Consider the following 19,986-nt stretch of genomic DNA (forward strand, 5'->3'; position numbering starts at 1 on the left):
TAAAAATGGTTTCCCCACCACTGGTTTAGAATGACATATCCGAGGAATTAACGCCACAGCGAGCGCAGCGGCCGTCGATAAATAAAAATATACCTCGAAATTTTTCGGTTTACACTAAACACCTTTAATGTCTTTCGGTTTTTGAAGCCGGTCGCCGTTAAATCGTCTTATTTACGTTTTGAGCGTCCGCATTCTAAAAATACGAACACTTTGGGAAGATGGAAAAGGCGAGACGGTTTATGTGCCATTTGACTCGAACCCATCGGGCCGACATGGACGTCGTCACAATTTTTCACAAGTCGCCGCGTTTTATCGTCACGGATTGCGACAAATCGGTGGCGAGATAAGATTAACGATATAATCCCAAGTATTAGGGTATCGGATCGTTATTAGTTTATATTGGGCTATGAATTCGCGATATATCTCGGTTACTTTGGTGCTCTGCTGCGTCTCCTGCAATCTGCGGCAGGTGAGTGCTGCTCTTTCTTCTTGCTAATTGATTTCGGACACTTCGTGACAGTCCTGCCAATAGTAATTGTTTATATATATATATATATATATATATATATATATATATATATATATATATATATATATATATATATATATATATATATATATATATATATATATATATATATATATATATATATATATATATATATATATATATATATATATATATATATATATATATATATATATATATATATATATATATATATATATATATATATATATATATATATATATATATATATATATATATATATATATATATATATATATATATATATATATTATAGCAACTAGAACTTCAAGCATAAGTCGTTTACTTTGGAGAACTGTTCAGATATACTCGAGAATATTCTAAGCGTCGCTTAGCGAGAGACGCCTCTACCGGTAATTCCAAAAAGCTCAATCCAAGGGGAATTCCAGCTTATTATCTCTCATTGAGTACTGCGTAACACCAACTGCGCAAAATTCCATTCGAAGTAAATAAACTTTCGACTACTATGGCTGCGATTATATATCGTTTCCAAATTTCCAAAAGTTAATTGTCTTAGTCTTTATCAATCCAAACGCACCATTGGATAGATAGAAGCTTTCAGTTATATGTAGTCCGTCTCAATCTTCACCTTGTTGGCTTACTTCAAAGATGTTATGGCCTATTGTTATTGGGTAAAGCCATTTATTCCCACTTGAGTGACAAGGCAGGGGTGGCCCAGATATGTTTCCTTCTGATATGCTGCTTCGGTGTTGACCATTTCTGGCAGTGTTGAATAATCGTGCAAAATGCAAAACCAGTAGAGGACTTATTCAACAACATTTTTTCTCTCGTGCTCCTGCGGGTCGCTACGGAACTTTCGCAAAATCCACGTAATTTAATTGTTCCTGCAAGCTGTATAAAATGTCCTTCTCATCTCGTCGAACTTCAAAGTTACAGCAAACATCGGTACATATTTAAATTTGCACGAATCATAGCGTTGTCAAGTGTAATAATCAATGACAGTTCCAGAATAACAATTTCAATATGGATTTTTTCAGCAGCTTATGTGACGAAAACCGCAAATACAAAAATTGTAGCTCTTGATGCGGCCTATGACACTGTTTCAATCAATTACCCATATTTTTTTACGATAATAATTTACTCTGTAAAAGAACAATTTTCTAGATCCTTTAGATTTTCGCCTATAATTTGAAAACCCGGTATATACTCGAAAAAATGTCTGAAATGAATATTATTGCACTGGATCTTCCGCGTCTGTTGGTTAAAGAATTTTGCCAATCCGGTTAACGATTCTGGAGGAAAACATATTTTTCTAGAAGGTAAAATTTTTCAAAAATTTGATTGCACTTAATTTCTACCATTGAAATGTGGACACGGACTTTCACTCCTCTGCTAAACTCATCACATTTCTCATTTGGCACGGAATATCGGGAACAGCCTGCACGCTAGGTGAAAACCTTAAATACAATATTTTTAGCTGTCTAGGCGGGCTATATCGCAATGTAAATGAAAATGAGATCGGAATCATAGTCTTTCAGTTACAACCAATTTACAATAATATACATTTTTCAGTTTTTTTGAATTTGCTTCGCACCCTGTACATATTTGAAAAATTGTCAAGAATAACAGTTTGTGGAGCCGTATCTTCTGGTTCAAGAATTTTTTTGGTCTCGTAAAAATGATGTTTTTTGTAAACTTCCCGACCCCCCAGCCTCCCCATTTTTAATAGGTGCCGTTACGTAGCAAAGCTGCATATGAATGAGGAGGAAATTTACTAAAAAAAAGTTCGGATTCTCGAAACTGTACCCCCATTATTAATAATTTTAATTTAACGTTGAAAATTGCCTTGCGCGGCTTAGTTGGTTAGTTACAATAGACATTTTTTTGAGGGTAAATAAGCTGAATTTTAAAATAAAAAAATATGGCATAATCTAAACACTTCGAAAAACTGATTCTCGTTGGCATTTTTCATTAAAGTTAATTTTCCATTAAAGTAGACCATTGTCAATCAAAAACTTTTTCCGGGACTTCCTGGAAAACTGGAAATTAAAAAATAAAATTTAAATAATTGCCATAAAATTTTTTTAGTTTTTTAGTTTAGTTTTAGTTTAACTAAATTTAGTAGTTTTTTTGCGTTAACAAAGAAGGAGAATTCATCGTAACGTCGTTTTTCTTTTTTCATTTCATTTCCTTACCGTTTTTATGTTAACAAAAGACATTTATTAAAAAAAAAATAGCTCCATTATAAATTTATTATAAACAAATGGACTATTTCAATAGTTTAAGTTTTTTTTTTCTTGAAAAACTGTGATTTAGCCAAAACTTTTTCAAAAGGGCCGAGATTATGACAAGGAGCAAAGTGCCTCTATTTTGCAGGTATCTTTTCATGTCTGTGTTCGTTACCGCTTACTCCGCACGCCTACTTTGACGATTTTGCATGTTCACATGAAACTGTGCATCTAAAATGTCAAATGCGAATTTCTTGTAAAGTTCCACTACTGGCGAAATTTAAAAAAAAATGTGTAAAAAAGTGGCAAGAATTAATATCTCTATTAAAAATCTGTATATACAAAGGCCCAAAAAAGTTATGAGGTATCGAATGCACTAAATGTGCCGTAGGTAGCGCCCTCTACCATTTGTCACAAAAAACACCTTGTACCTCTGTTAGTATCAACTTTTCGACTAAGTAAAGTTGCGTTAAATAGCAATATTTTTTCTTAAAGGACCTCCTATTTTGCGACGTATCATTATTTATGGGTCATCCTCCATAAAGATAACCAGCATAAATAATATTAATTAATGGTAGCGAAGCTCTTTTTCCTCGATCCGCGTGTAAACCACAACGTTTCGGAAAATTAGGTACTTCGCAGATATAATTCAAATATTTTGATTAAAACGATATATCTCTCCTCGTCCGCGGTCTTAACGCCTAGCGAAATATTTACGGCCACCTATCGAAAGGCAACGAATTTATTTTTAATCCGAAAAAAATCTTTTTCTATGCCGTATATTTGTTTTCTTGACAGGTGCACGCTTCCGATCAGCGGCTCGAGTACTGTCCTCCTGACGAATACGTAAGTAAAATTATTCTAGAATGCGGAGATTGTTGATCGTCCAATGTACCACAGATAAACCAAGGTTGGGTAAACTGGAATTTACTTTTTTCCACGCCTGCGCGCTATGCTTATTATTCTAGAGGCAGTATTCCAGAATAGGAACACTGAAAATAAACCAGAACCAAAGCAAAACACAAAGAACAACAACACAAGGCGGCCATGGAAATGCAAAATATCGAAGATAATGCGCGCAAAAATCAGTTGAAAGGTATCAGGTATTTCTCGGGTATCAGTTTTGAAAGAATATAACAATAATGCATTTAAATTTCGTAAAACACAAAAATTAATAATGTCAAAGGAGGATGCAGTTTTTTTAAATAGACATAATGAGAATAATAATAATAAAAATAACATTTTATGGGCTGATAAAAGTTCGTTCACTAATAGACTGGGTGTAATAGACACAATACGCGATATTAGTATTTAAATAATACTAGACAAATACAAGAAATAAAAACCCAGGGGTACCAATCAATTAATGTATGGTGTGGTGTCATAGATAGGCATATTTTGGGTCCGATATAGAGATCATTATTTGCAGCTCTTGGAGCATCAAATAGAACAATATATTGAAGATTTAGATTAGAAGACAATCCGGAAACGTCAATTAGAGTGTACGTGTTCAGAAAAATGGCGGTCATATGCAGCTGTATTAAACAATTTCTTACTTTAGTGTGTCCACATTTTGTTTTATGTTTTCCCTGATATCTCTAAAAACCCAACAATTACTGCCAAGTGGAAGATCGCACATATTGTGCATCTTTCTAACACTAAAAGTCCCAGAAGTTATAGTGAATTACGCCCTATTAGCATTTTGTCTGTAGTTTCCAAAATTCTGGAAAATGTCATTAAATCGCCACTGATTGATCATTTGGAGAAAAATAGTATTCTTCCTGAAACTCAGTCTGGCTTCAGGAAGGGGCACAGTTGTGCAACTGCTCTCCTAAACGTCTTGGTGATGTCGGTTTACTCTAAGGCGTTTGATACTTTGAGTCACCATACTTTGCTAACCGTTCTAAAATACATAGGGCTTGATGAGGGTGCTGTCAAATTGATGGTGAACTACTTACAAGGTCGTAGACAGAAGTGGTTCTAAATGGACATCAATCAAACTGCTGTGCTATAATATCTGGGGCGCCTCAAGGCTCCATTCTGGGGCCAATTTTATACTGTATATATACGTCCGCGTTTCCTAGTTTTATGCAGCATTGTAAAACCCAAATGTATGCAGGTAATACACAAGTTAATTACTGATTTTCGGGAGATAAAATTTTGGAAAGCTGTCAAATCATAAATAATGATCTAGAAATCATTAACAGGATGTCCCCAGAACATTCACTCCATTTAAATCCAAAAAAATCTATAGCAAAGTTCTAGTTGAAATAAAAATATCGAATGAGTGCATTCCTCTGAAAACATAGGCAAAAAACCTTGGGCTTATGGTCGACAGTCACTTTACACAATGTATTAAAAAATCCATTCCTCACTTAAAATGCTTATATGGTTCTAAAAATATTTTAAATCAATCATCAAAAAAGGTCCTATGTGATTCGATAGTTTTATCTTCTTTTAACCACTGTGATGTCGTGTATGGTCCATGTCTGAAAGCGGCTGCCTCAGAACGGACTCAAAAAATCCAGAAATACTGTCTAACATTCATTTTTGGGATTAAACGCTGCAGGCCTGTTAGTCATAAACTGAAGGAAGTCCGATGGCTTAATATGAAAAATCGACGATATCTCCATAAATGTAATCTTTATCACAAAATTATAAGATCGAAGTCTTCACGCTGTCTTTTCAAAAAAAATCAGATTTCGCACGGACGTTCACAATTATTATTAAATTTAAAGTCCTGCTCACCCTCCACCTCATACCTCTGGAATTTTTGAAAGATCCGTTACATATGACATGGCTAAAACATGTAATGCATTGGATCAATCTCTTAAATTGCTAAACAATACCTTTTCCACACACCTGCGTGAAGTATTATTTTAATTAAATATTTAAGTAATGTCTACTGTAAACTACTTCCAAAGTGTAAGTCCCTCTATTTGCACAGATCGTACAAGGTATTTATCTATATATTTTTTTATGAGTATTTTTCCTGCCTGGCGCTGCTACCTTCTTCTTAGGATAGGTTTAAAAACGGAGGCACAAGATATCTTATTTTGTTCAACCGAACCGTGTCCTTTTCATTGTACGAGGTCTGTCAATTATATTCCCGGAAAAGTGCCCGGACGGTCCGGAATATACATAAATTCTTAAAATTAAGTTATAATCCTTCGCAGTAGTCTCCCTCTAGCTCGATGCACCGGCGCCACCATTGGATCCACCATTGGAAGCACCCCCTGAAGCCCCCTGAAGATAGGTCCCTCAGCACCCGTGTCGTGACACGTTGCACCTCCTCGACGCCGTCGTATCGGTTGCCCTTGAGGTAGGACTTCAATTGTGGAAAGAGATGAAAGTCGCAGGGGGCCAGGTCCGGGCTGTAGGGGGGGTGCGGAAGCGTTGGAATGCCGTTTTTGGTCAAAAAGTCGCGAACTGCGAATGAGGAGTGGGCTGGAGCGTTGTCGTGATGCAGCACCCATCCACGTTCGGCCAATTCCGGCCGTGCACGAAACACACGGGCCTTCAGACGTTTCAAAACTTCAATGTAGAACTTCCCATTGACCGTCTGACCTGCTGGAACGTATTCGTGGTGTACAACTCCATTAATATCGAAGAATGCCATGAGCAAAGATTTCACTTTTGATTTCGACATTCTGGCTTTTGTGGGGCGCTTCCCCTCCTTTGCCACCCACTGCATGCTCTGTCGTTTGGTCTCAGGGTCATACTGGAACACCCAAGACTCCTCAATTCGAGAAATCATGTCTTCACAGATGGATAAACGAAGCTCTTTCTGCTCAACTGTGAGCACTTTGGGAACCATTTTCGCGCACAACTTGCGCATCCCTAAATCCTCGTGTAGCATCTGTCGAATGGTTTCCTTGTTGATACCCAACTCGTCTTCCAACATTCTGAGGCTTACCCGACGGTCTCCGAGCACACGCACGCGCAGGCGATCGACGTTTTGTGCCGTTCGAGAGGTGGAGGGAGCTCCCTCACGTGAATCGTCCTCCACCGACTCCCTGCCTTCCCTGAACCGCTTAGCCCACTCGTAGACAGCTGTTTTTTTCAGGCAATCATCCTTGTACACGTCGGTTAACTGTTTCATAATTTCCGCGGAACTTACACCACGTTTGACCAAAAATTTGATCACTATTTTTTGTTCAGTTTTTTTAGCACACATTTTCGCGACAAGGGGTCCAAACACGCCGATGATCAAAGTACTGTAACACACGAACTGAACAACCGATCGAGACGAAACTTGCACAGACTGACGCAGAAATGAATCCTCTTTCGAATGACACAACGCGAACGCCGTAGCATAACGAGAGTCGCAGTGTTGCCACTTTTCCGGGAATCTAATTGACAGACCTCGTATATCAATACGTTATTAAAATGTTATCAAGATAAATTGAACTCACGGTACAAATGTTTGAATTTACCAAAGTGTGCCTTTTCTTTGGAGTTCTACGTGAAAGACACTTTATACAGGGCGCGTGCACGATTCAATTACATCGATTTCGCGAAAGTTCCATAGTGGGCCGCGGGTAGACGCGAGTAAAACAATGCGTCCCTTTGTCTTGAAAACCTTTACGTTTACCACTGATGGAATTCAAAAGGTGGCTGTTCCCAGATCTGTCTTTTGTCGATTTTTCCGTCCCAAATACCGCACAACGATTAAAATTGGATTTTAAAAGGAATATATTGGGCCAATAAACAATAATCTGGATAAAGGGGCTTATCGCTTTAATCGCTGTTTAATCAACCGGATATCGAGTACCAGCATCTGACGCGTATTTTTTTGCGGCGTCAGATTTAAATCCAGTAGCGCGCCGTAACGTTTGAAGTTAATCCGAAATTTAAACGCACTCGTGGGGCGGCGTTTTAACTAAGAAGAAGAGCCAAATGGCTTAACCTCTGCTTTATGTATATGCGTAGATGATTTTTCAGCGTTACAAATGGCAAAATTAATTACGCTGTTACTTAGCAGGAATCGTCTGTATCTGCATTGGTTAATGTACATTTAAATTTCGTAAAACCTAAAAATTAAATCAAAGCAGGATGCAGTTTCCTTTGGATTTTTTAAATATACATAATGAGAATAATAATCTTTTGAAAAACATTTTGTGGACTGATGAAAGTTCGTTCACAACAAGAAAGGGTTGGAATAGACAAAAAAAAGAATATTGACAGCTCTTCGTCAGTCTATTAGACATTATCCAAAGCGCCGAGCTCCTTCAGAACAGATATTTCCAAGACTGGCAAAGAAATTTGCAGGAAACGGTAACGTACGAAATGCTAAAAACGTATGCCGGAATCACACAGTGATAAATGAACAAAATAAGACAAATATAGTAGGATTCTATGAAGCACATCCAGTTTCCCCTATTACTATATGAAGAGACAGGTATTTCTCGGGTATCGGTTTTGAAAGAATATAAATACAATGCATTTAAATTTCGCAAAATATAAAAATTAATTATTTCAAAGGAGGATGCAGTTTTTTTAAATAGGCATATTGAGAATAATAATAATTAATAAATGATAACAATTTTGAAAAACATTTTATGGGCTGATAAAAGTTCGTTCACTAGAAGAAAGGGCTATAATAGACACAATATGCGATATTAGTATTTAAATAAGCCTAGACAAATACGCGAAATAAAAACCTAGGGGTACCATTCAATTAATGTATAGTGGGACACATAAAAATTAACGTGCACAAAACTCCTTGTAATAATGTCGTGGATCAATCAGTTTAGTGACAATCCGGAAACGTTACCAAATGCAAGACATCATACAATTAGAGTGTATGAGAAATGTGTTCAGGAAAATGGTGCTCAAATGGGTGGTATTTTTTAACATTAACTGTAAAAAAAAATAATTGTCATATGGAGTAAAGTTTATTATCTCATTCGTTTCCAAAGTTATGAGAAAATAATGAAGATTGTTATGGCCCACAGTTTAAAATTATTATAAAGTATACGGGGTGGCTCACAAAAGCGCGACGAAGCAATAAGGAAAAATTTGATTACTGCGCATCATAAAATAGATCTAACTTAAAACACTTATAAAAACATAATTTTTGCTCTTTATATGGTTAAAATCATGTTTCCTAGTGATTATTAACTGTAGTCATTTTTATAGTAAATTTGCTTGCTTTGCGGAACTTATATGTCAGCAACGTGACCCCCATTGGTATAAAAATGATCAGCGTCGAAAAAAAAATCTTTATTTTTTATTCTCCGTTCTCCGTTTCTCTGTCGATGGGGCATTAAATCGCCATAGCAATCGAACCGTTAGAGCCACGGCGTCCAGACTGCAACCCTTTTAAAAAGCCCGTGAGACACGTCAGCTCGTAGGAAATGGCTACAATCGGGCATCGGAGTGCATCTTTTTTTTAGATTGTCGACTGCTTTTTGGATATCGCTATGAAACACGATAAGTGTCTGAAATTTCAAGCTATCGAAATGAAATTTGACACAAGTATGGAACCCAGCTCCGTAGCAAAGCCTATTGAAAGTGAAGGTCTGGGGGGTCGGAAACTATTAAAAAAAAATAGCGTTCCCAAGGGTCCAAGAAAAAAATCAATTCTCGATGATACGATTTAAAAAATTTTTGAAAAAACGTATCCACAACATCAGATTCTATAAATGTTTATTCTTCAAAAGTTTCAAAAATGTTCAAAGTGTGCTCGGTAGTCGTAAAAACTAAAAAGCTAAAAAGCTATGCTTCAGTTGTCACATACTATATAGTTCGTATGGACCGCTAATACTTTTTTATTTAGAGTTTTCGCATATTGTACAGGGTGTTTTATGTTTTTGCAGCTATCGACTTTAAATTTAAAAGAGAAATTAAAATTTCTTATTATATTTTTAAGTTTTAAGTTAGAACTATTTTATAATGCGTAGTAATCCAATTTTTTCCTTATTGGTTAGTTTATCTTTATCTTTATCTTTATCATTTTCTCATAACTTTTGAAACTAATGAGATAATAAACTTTACTCAAAAGTTGACTTACTCCGTGCAAGTATTTAATAAAGTAATTCTTAAAGCGTGCGAAGTTAATTTCCATTGTAGACAAAGAGAAAAACAAAGCGCGGCGTTGCCGAGTGTGTCAATTTTCCCCAAAGTTTACGATCGATTCTCGTTCCCAGCGATTTTTCATTTTCAGGACATAACGAAGGCTTGCTCTTTGAGGGGCTCGCAAATTTCCCAAGTCAAGTGGAACCACTACGCCGGTTTCTACTGCTACAACTACACGAACGAGTTCAGGCTCAACTTCAAGTACAAGTACGTGGTGGTGCCGGCCAGCTGCGACCGTCTTAACCTCACTTTTGATGTCCCCGTCGCCGTCAACGGTTCGGAAGTGTTTTCGTTCGATTATAAGGACGCCAGGTCCGCGGCGCTCCTCAGACGATCTTTCAAGTCAGATTCCTTGTTCGACAACTTCGTCAAATGTTGCGAAGAGGCGGAACATTGCTGCTCGAACGCGATGACGGGAGAGAACATCGTCAGCAGTAAGGCCACAGAACTTTAGACTAGAAGAGACCTCATAAATCCTTCTTCAAAATTGCTGCAGTTGTGATCTAGATAAACTTCAGTCTGACCAATTGTGCTGTCACGTATAATGACATAATCAAAATGATCCGTATGTCACTTGTGGCAATATTAGTTATTTTTTAAATAGTAAACACATGATACTACTTGTTTTAAAGACAATGTATTGAAAATATATTACAGCATCACCATTTTTTTTTTAGTTTTTTTTTAGTTTTTTTTGATATTTCCATTTCCACCACTTAGAGGATGCTTTGAACTATTTTTAATTGCTAACCGAAACGCCATATGCTTGACAATATACTTTCTCTCAAAAATACTTTTACAAGATCCTCTGCACTTCTGTTGTCCTTCGTTATCGTCCAGTGGTTCGGAAAATAAAAAATGTTGTTTAGAAAGCTTAACGGATGGAATGAGCAAGCTTTTATCGAAGCCACATCAAAATAAATGTGTCACTTTTTTTGATAAATTGGCAAACTTGACAGCAAAGGTATTATACAGACATCAAACTTATCTCACTGTCTTCTTATGCATATGCAAAAAAATAGTTACTTAAATTTGCAAAAAACTAAGAGCGGTCCTAATATATCTCATATTAAGATTCTTGTTGTATATCATATTAGGAATCTTATGGAGAAATTACTTATATATTTTTTTTCCGAACATCACATAAGTTTGTACGCGTTTTATTTATTTACAACAATAAAGCACCTTTCACAAATCAAAACCTACATTTTATAGAAAAACTCGCCTCCAACGGAACACGAAAAAAACTTTGATAATGCACCAATTCATAAAACGTGCCGTATTTTGACAGCAACTAAAACCAATTCCGGCTGATGTCCTACTTCACCTTGTGGTGCATTAATTTATGACGCCATCGCAAGATGGCGACCGTTAGATGGGGAAAAATATGGTGTCGCGTAATAGGCGCCAAGCTCATATTAGGTGCCTTTCCTATAACGAGTCCTACCTAATTTTAAATAAACCCAGAACCAAGTCTTTATAATGAATCCAGTTCTCCAGAATTTCTTTATTTTTTTACCTGCACCACAGACCTATTTGAACAGACATGAATGAAACAAAAAAACCCTTAAATCTATAACACAAAAATCTTACAGTGACAGGGTATTTTATTTTTGTAATAAATTGATGAATTAAATCATTTCAATCGGTTTTCATTTAAGCATATATTTTGCAGCATTCGATAAAAGGAGTATGAATTTCTCTGTCGGAACACTGTCTGATGACAATCAAATTGTTGAGTTTTTCCAATCGGTTGGAAGCAATGCAAATAGGCCAAAGATTTTACATTTTTGAAGTGCTTTTAAAAAACATCTGAATTTTTTTTTCCTATCTATAAGCTTCGAAGCAATAAAAATAAATAAAATAAATAACAAAAAAGGGGAAAATGTCGAAAATAATAAGACTAAGTGCTTTAAAATTTTTTGTGTTATGTAGGTTAGCAATTCCTTTAAACATTTGATAAAGTCATTTTCTGCAATATTTCGCAGGGTAAATCCCGCACGGCTTAAGGATTTTGGGGAGAATTTTCATTTGTTTAGTTTTTCGATATACAAAATATGATGTTTTATTTTTAATTTAAATAAGCATGTTCTTATTATAATCGAGGCTCCAGTCCAGCGATGCAATTATTGGAAAAAATGCATGTTTTGTACCAAGCAGATATAAAATGTATTGCATTTTATCCGGTCCTGAGTATTAAAAATAATATAAATTCCTTTTAGCCGCCGAGTACTGCCCTGTGGTTTGGGACGCTTGGTCTTGCTTCCCCAGGACGAAGGTCAACACGACGAGATTGATAACGTGTAGCAGCCAAGCCTACCAGAATCCAGACGGAGTATGCGCATGTAGGTATGAACATGTTTGACAAAGATTAAAGTGAACGTCAACCGCGATGATTTAGCAATGGACGACATGATATCTTTAAAACCTTAGAAAATATTATGGCTCCTGGATGCTTAAAATGTCAAAACGAGAGCAGGGCGCCATTTTAAAAATTTTTCTTTTTGTAAGAGGGGTCGTGTGGTACCTCTTTTTAAAGGTCTTTTCACCTTCTATTCGCATACCAATTTTACAAACATTTAATTAGTCGATTTTTTCAAGAGAGCCAAATGAATGCTTACAAACGTTTAATTGCTTTTCTATTATTTAACTTTTATTTAATTTAAGTAAGAAATTACAGGGGTGTTAGGATGCAAATCTAATATTTACAAACTACCTGCTACTATATATACCGAAAAATGACCATTAAACCTTAATTAATGTCGTTAAGTCGTTAAGTTTAATAAAGGAGAGGTATTTAAATCTAAATGATCGTTAAGCAATACATTTGAATGTCTCATTTTGTTAATTTGTTAATTAACATGTCATGTCATGTCATAATATATAATTTCGTGAAAATCTGAACTTCCAGTTTTTATTTATTTTTTTCAGTCAAGAAAACAATAAATCTAAATATAATAAATAAAATTAATGCATGCATAAGAGGTAGATTTAAAAAAAAATAATAAAAAAAAACAAAACAATAAAAAGCATAAAAATTATTTTTTTATTGCGAATAACAAATTTAATCAAATTTAATTAAGTTTTTTTTTATATTAGGCAATTCGCATTTATTGTTCTGTTTCCAAGAATTGTGATTTTTGCTAAAGTTATGGTCCTAAGGCATTTCATATAACCCCAAGATATAAACGGTTCATTCAGAAAAGAACTAATAAATTTTACAAGAAAAAAGTCCAAGGGTGTCAGGTCTGACGACCTAGCTGATTATAAATCAATCTTGTAGCATATTTTATGTTAAAAAATTAAATTCAGTGGAAGATCTGAAAGACGGAGTTCGAAATTAGTGTCAAAATGCACAATGTACATTTATTATATATATTTACTTTCGTAATTTAAGTTACAGTTAAATAATAGGAAATTAACAAAACATTTGCTTGCATTGATTCGACTGTCATGCAAATACTGCAATGAAAGAATTAAATAATCAACAAAAACAATACACAATTGCCTTTTAATTCTATTTGATGGAATCTAATAATGGCTGGTTATCTTATCACTTCTCTTGATTTTCTTTTATTGTCCCACCAGGAGAATAATAACGCCGACGAATCTGGAAACTTAACTCGTAGAGAAAAATATAAAGCTATAAAAAAATATAAACATATAAAAATATAAAGATCGGCTAGATTTCGACTTGAAATATAAAAAAAAATCGCTAGAAACTTTCATGTCCAAAGTCAATATAGTGTTCAGAAGTCAGTTCTGTCAATCATTATCTTGTACTTGAAATTTTTTTCAATCGCCTTTTCAGCTTGTGTCTTATTTATAAACAAGGTGTCCAAATACTGTGTCGAAAAAGTAGAGAAAACTGTTGAATACAAACATTATAGATGAAACTAAAAGAAACAATATAAAACTACTAAATCGCGCGACATTGGGAGATCCACTATAGAAGAGAGTATCCATTAATGGTATAAAATACAGCGTGCTTCATTTAAAAAAAGATAGGTTTGATTTCGCACATATTTGGACACTTCACGGATGATGCTGTAGCGATATTACATAGAGACTCCTGGAGAACGTGATATCAGTGTTTTAAAATTGTGGTTTGATCGACGTGCGACAACAATTATTAACTTTGGGAAAAGCAAATTTATGGCGTGTATGAGGATAAACTATCTCATTAAACTTTAAACTTCTCTAATAAGTGTAATTTCCAATTCTATCGGATCCATATATGACTTGCATATTACAGGTAATCTTCGTAATGCAGAAAGTGATTTTAGATTTAAATATCACGGAAAATATCTATTGGTAGGGTCATTAAACTCTACGCTAGCAAATTGTATTCAGTCGTTATTTTAGAAAAGTTATGCGGCCATTATTGCCATACCGGAAGTCCAGAAATGGTGAAACGGCCAAAATTGCACAATGCACAAATTGCATCAATAACGGAAAATGGCAATTTTCAGATTTTTGCCCCTAACTGGGACACCCTGTATATTTTTTCCTTAACTATATTTAAAAAAAAAATCCGGGTCGCCTAGTACCGTTTGAATGTTGTCCAACTTCAAACATTTCCTGTATGTCCATTACGCAGAACAGAGAACAGAGAAAAAACAACAAAAAACGTTTTTTATCGACGTCGAATCGATCTGCAAGAACGTCGATTCTATCAAAAAATATCACCATAGTATAAAAAATATGCGGCATATATTACCAACATCAACTTTTGGCCTTTCTAGTGAAAAAAGTAATCTGAATTATTTTAGAAACGGGTCTTATTAGCATAAGTTTAAATACACCGCGTACAGCGACTATGCAATTTTACGCATGGGCCGTAAATATTTTTATCGAGTAAGCATCATTAATATGGCGTAATAAAAAGTCTCGATAGTGCGGTTAAGAAAATAGACATTTTGATTACTATTATGACGTTTACATTTAATGGTGATTTATTGTTTTATGCATACTGCCGTGTTATTTGGGGTTTAAATTCTGTGACTCCCTACTTGATATTTGTTTCAATTAGTAATAAAAAAGTTTATTATTCTGAATTACAAATTATACGTGTAGAAAAAAGAACTGTAATAAATAACTCAATGTATTCACTTATGTAGAGGACGGCAGGGAGATGGACAAGAGAAAGAGACACGGGAAAATAGCTTAATGAGAAGTGCTTTTTTAAAACTGCGCCACTGTGCTACGTTTTTGTGAAATTAAAGATGCCGTGAAATTAAAGATTTTAAAAAACGTTCATATAGGTTTTCTTCCTCGGAATCCAGTGACGTAGTTTGTTTTTTACTTGCTCTAACCGTTTTTAATTATGAAGCAAACGTATATTCTTCTTTAAACTGAATATCTTAAATATCATTTTTTACATTAATCAAAATAAATAAGAACTAAAAGTTCAGATTTTCACGAAATTATATATTATGACATGACAATTGTTTCGACAACACCGTGTCTTTGCATTAATTGTAAATCATTTAAGCTTTTCAAAAATATATATTAGTATAAAGTTGTTTGGAAAATTAAGTTCAAAATTCCTTTTTTTTTCATTTTTTACTTTATTTGTATCAGTAGGCAATAGTAAATCAACTAAATCAACCAAAAATAAGATACATCCAAGCAGTCAATACTATACAAGAGGATGAAAACATATATTTTTAAAAATAATAATGCCTTATTAAAATTCGTATTATGTTATTATAATGTTAAGTGGATATTAAAGACAAATAAGCAAATGTGACAAGAACTTAGGAGACTATCAGTTTTTAATTATATTATTATTACCTGTCCATTTGTTCTTTCTGTGTTATTTCATTTTAATTAGATTTCTATCATAATGGCAGTGTCTGAAAATGGCCAAGAAGTTTTGGAATTATATTACCACAGGTAAGGTTTTTAAAGGAATACAGTCAATATAATTTTTATATTATAGAAATGTGTGTTGTTTATATCCAGATATCCAGAGAGGCGACAACCGTGTAACATGGCCCCAATGATCTCCGTATCTTTAAGTTTTTGATTTCTTTTTATGCGAACCGATACGAATCTGTTACAAAAAGACAAAAAAGTCAATAATTCTTTTAAATGCCATTAAGAAAAATAAGAAAATGCGCTAGTTCTGAATTCGAGAAAATGGTTTCCAATTTGAACAACAGTTTTAGGTATAAAATTATGTTAATATTCTTTAGATACAATGTTAAATCGTATGAATTAAAATTATTAAAAATATTAGTTCATAACCTATAAAACACATTTAAATGTGTGTGTGTTACCAATTGTTTACTTAGATATTGTTTTTAACAGATTAATCATAGCCTGCTGCTACAAATAAAATAAAATGTGAAAAAAAATTATACTAATATCTATTTCTGAACATTTACAATTAAAGTAAAAAATAATATACAGAGCATTCCATTTGAAAAAAAAATGTTTGTTTCATAACAAATTAAGTAAAAACAAACTACGCCACTGGATTTCACGGAAAAAATCCTACAAGAACGTTATTTCAAGGTCTTCAATAATTTAAAAGACAACGGAGATAGGAGGGTGGTCCCAAAATCAATAGTCCTGGATTTCGCCCTATATCCCAAAAACCTTGAAAGCCTCTCGTAAATCTCAACTTTCTATCTTAAAAAATAACCGAGAATCGTTTTTATTTTTTCAACTTCTGGACTATTCCACAGTGGAAAGCAGAAAAGACTGTCTCTGGAACTCCTCGACCGGCCTAGCCGAATGGAACCAACAGACGGACTACAGCACATGCGCGATAGCTCCCGTCTACCTCAAACGCTATTCCTTCCACGTGATCTTCCTGTACGTCTGCATCGGTTGTTCTCTGCCCGCCATCGCGATCTTTTTCGCCTTTTCGACGTTTCGCGAGACGACCAGGGTGATCCTCCATCGTAACCTGCTGATCGCCATAGTTGTCCGCAACGTCCTGACCATCTTGGCAAAGGACTTGGTGCTAATCGACGCGTTGCAGTCGAACGCGATCAGCAATCACGTCATGGAGAGGAACACGGTGGGTTGCAGGGTTTTGGCGTTCTTTGTCAGCGCCGCCACCAACTCCATCTACGCGTGCATGTTCGTAGACGGCTATTATTTGCACGCCGCCATTGTCAGGTCGTTTGCCAAGGAGCCGAGACGCTTGCATTTGTACCTCGTTGTGCTGAGTGAGTATTTTGAGGTCAATTATGTCTGCAGCTTTCTTTGCTCAAATGAAGCTCCTAATCCTGTAGTATTCGTAGCGCTCTCGCGAAAGTATATTTTCCTCAAATTAAGCTTCTAATACTCTCGTACACTCAATCCTTTGCTTCTACTGGTACACAGTTGGTTAGAAGGTCAATTATTTCTGTATCCGCAGATGACATATTGTTTCTATCAACACATTATGGCCCCACATCTTTCTTCACTGCTCTCTCCAGGAAACATATTTTCCTCCAATTGAGTTCATAGTGCTCTCGTACCCTTACTCGTCTCATCTCAGTGGTGTGGAGGTCGATTATTCTTGTAGTTTGCAATTTTTCCTACGGATTCGTTATTCCCTCACATCTTTCTTCGCCACCATTTTTTCGAGGACTAACAATACTTATCCTTTTTCAAATTGAGCTCCTAATGGTCTAGTACTCTTAGTCCTTATTTTTCTCTCTTCTGTGCCCTTGAGGAAATTTCTTATCCTCAAATTCAGCTTCTTAATACTCTAAGCACCTTTTAATTCTCTGATCCTAATGATACACAGCTGATTGAGAGGTCAATTATTTCAGTTTCGGCAGATGATCTTCTTTTCCTATTGATCCAATATGATCTGACATCTTTCTTCACTCCTGTGCTCTCTCGAAGAAATATCTTTTCCTGCAATTGAATCTAGTACTGTAGTACTCTCAGTCGTCTGATCCTAATGGCGTGGAGGGCAATTATTCCTGTAGCTTCAGATCAGCTCCTTGTCCTATCGATCAATTATATCCTCGTATGATTTCTATGATTTCTAATGCACTTAGTCCCATCTGTCTGAAGTTCTGTGTTCCCGAGGTAGTATTTTTTCCTTAAATTAAACTCCAAATACCGTACAGGATTGTACTCTCAATCCTATGATTCCCATGGTGGTTAGATAAGCTGCTTTTCTTATTGATCCATTATGCCCCAACATTTTGCGCACTCCTGATGAAATATCCTTTCCTATAATGAGTTCCTAGTGCTCTAATACTTTCACTCATCTGGACCTATAAGTGTGCAGCTCTTTAGCAAGTCAATTATTCCGGTAACTTCAAGAGAGCTCCTTTTTATATTGATCGATTATGTCTTTACATCTTTGTTCACCACTTTGACTTCAGGAAGTGTCATTTGTAAAAATGTACTCTTAATATTCTTAGTCGTCACTTTTCTTCTTCACTTTTGTGCTCTCATGAAGGTACGTTTTTCTCAAATTAAGGTCCCAATACTGTAGTACCCTCAGTCCTCTAATCCTAACGATGTGCAGCTGTTCAGGAGGTCCTGTGCTCTTGAAGAAGTATCTTTTCCTCTGATTGAGCTTATAAAATTCTAGTACTAGCATATCCTAATGGTTTGCATTTTTATAGCTTCAGCTGTAGCTTTTCCCATTGATCCATTGTACTCTCACACCATTTTAGTGAAATAGGTTTTCTTCCAATTAAACTCCTTATACGAGATCAATTATTTCTGTAACTTTAAGCGACATCCTTTTTTATCTACCTCTCGTGCTCTCAAAACCTTTTTTTTCTTTTGTGCTCGCGAAGAAAATATCTTCCTCCAATGAGCTCAATTTTTATTCATCCATTATTCGTTCACATTTTTCCTCAGTACTTTATTAAATGGTCTGAAGGAAGTATCTCTTCTTCTAATTGAATTCCTAGTACTCTCATTAGTCTGATACTTATGGTACAACTGTTTTTTTATATTAGTTTTGACACTGGTGCCATCTATAATATGGGCAACGATAGTCGGGATCAACGGCAGAGTGGACTGTTGGATGGTAGATAGACACAACGAGCAATGGGCGGTGGACGGTTTGAGAATAGTGATACTGCTGATCAACTCCGGGCTCCTACTAGATATTATCCGAGTGATGATCTCGAAGATGAAGCAGGGCGGACCGACGAGACAAACCAAGTGAGTTTTAATCGATTTGTTCCTATTTTAATTTCCTTTAAATAGAGACCCACTATTTATGTCGCTTCCAGGGCAGCGTTTAGGGCGACCTTGTTCCTGATACCCTTGTTTGGACTTCACATATTCATCACAGCCAAGAAGGTGGTAGTGGACGAGAGTTGCCTAGCGGAAGACGTCTACGACTACTTCAGGTATTCGATGGAGGCGCTTCAGGGCATATTCGTGGCGGTTTTGTTCTGCTACGCTAATCGCGAAGTACACGGCGAGATCAGAAACGCGCTCAGAAAGCTCGACATCCACCTCGATCAGAAGTACGGATGGAGTTTCAAAAAGACGTCGACGAACAGAAGAAGAACCACTACCGCCACCTACGTGGCGCCCAGCGAAAGACGCGACAGCTTTTAATGTTAAATTCTTTTATACCTACACCGTATTTATAAATTAATTATAATAAAGTTTTCTTCTCCTTCATTTTTTTTTGTTTGATTTCTACGGTTTAATTCTTCCCCAGGCTTAGAGTACGGTCCCAGAGGTAAAAATCGATTGCCAAGGTCCTTGCGGACCAGCCGGAGATCTTTAGACATTAAGGTCAACACAAACCCTTTAAGTATTTCCAGGTATTTATCCTTGGACTTTCTCTAAAGCATAAGTCTTTCCTAGGGGGCTGATCTGAGGATCACACGAATGGGTCCAATCGAAAGAAGAGGTACTTCCACGGCAGTACAGGGCTTTTGACTTCGAAGATAGCGTAATCGGCTGTCAACTTTTGAGGACGCAAATGTCAATAAAGATTTCAAATGTATTACTCTCCTGCTATCCTTAAAGCGATGAAATGGAATTTTCGAAAGTATCTGCGCTCGTATACAAATTTTATATTTCGGTAACGGTAAGTCCTACGGGATCGCCGTTGGTACAGAAACGATCACCGTCGAAAAAAAAAAATTTTCTTGTCTGATCCGAAGCCGGTATCCATCTTTTTTTCGTGATTTTCGACTGTTTTTTGGACCTTGCTATGAACACGATAAGTGT

At 35.7% G+C, this 19,986-nt stretch overlaps 1 protein-coding gene across 2 annotated transcripts; it reads left to right on the forward strand.

Annotated features, from left to right (window-relative positions):
- Positions 1-280: 280 nt before the first annotated feature.
- Positions 281-19,418, forward strand: LOC132700935 (corticotropin-releasing factor receptor 2-like). 2 transcript variants are annotated; one of them, XM_060668533.1, is made up of 7 exons: positions 281-469; positions 3,538-3,585; positions 9,908-10,253; positions 12,042-12,164; positions 16,515-17,003; positions 18,750-18,957; positions 19,029-19,418. In XM_060668533.1, the coding sequence occupies exons 1-7, from the start codon at positions 407-409 to the stop codon at positions 19,360-19,362; spliced, it is 1,611 nt and encodes a 536-aa protein (XP_060524516.1). In that variant the 5' UTR covers positions 281-406; the 3' UTR covers positions 19,363-19,418. The 2 variants fall into 2 exon arrangements, with proteins under 2 accessions (XP_060524516.1, XP_060524517.1); XM_060668534.1 differs by lacking the exon at positions 3,538-3,585.
- The last annotated feature ends 568 nt before the right edge of the window (positions 19,419-19,986 follow it).

This window comes from Cylas formicarius, unplaced genomic scaffold (genome assembly GCF_029955315.1).
Source record: "Cylas formicarius isolate icCylForm1 unplaced genomic scaffold, icCylForm1.1 PGA_scaffold_4__25_contigs__length_36172078, whole genome shotgun sequence".
Lineage (NCBI taxonomy): Eukaryota > Metazoa > Arthropoda > Insecta > Coleoptera > Brentidae > Cylas > Cylas formicarius.

Excerpts from the sequence above, each read along its gene's own strand:
- LOC132700935 (XM_060668533.1), top strand. The coding sequence starts at position 407 with ATGAATTCGCGATATATCTCGGTTACTTTGGTGCTCTGCTGCGTCTCC. Across the intron at positions 470-3,537 it reads TCTCCTGCAATCTGCGGCAG|GTGCACGCTTCCGATCAGCG; the intron begins GTGAGTGCTGCT and ends TTTTCTTGACAG. Across the intron at positions 3,586-9,907 it reads ACTGTCCTCCTGACGAATAC|GACATAACGAAGGCTTGCTC; the intron begins GTAAGTAAAATT and ends TTTCATTTTCAG.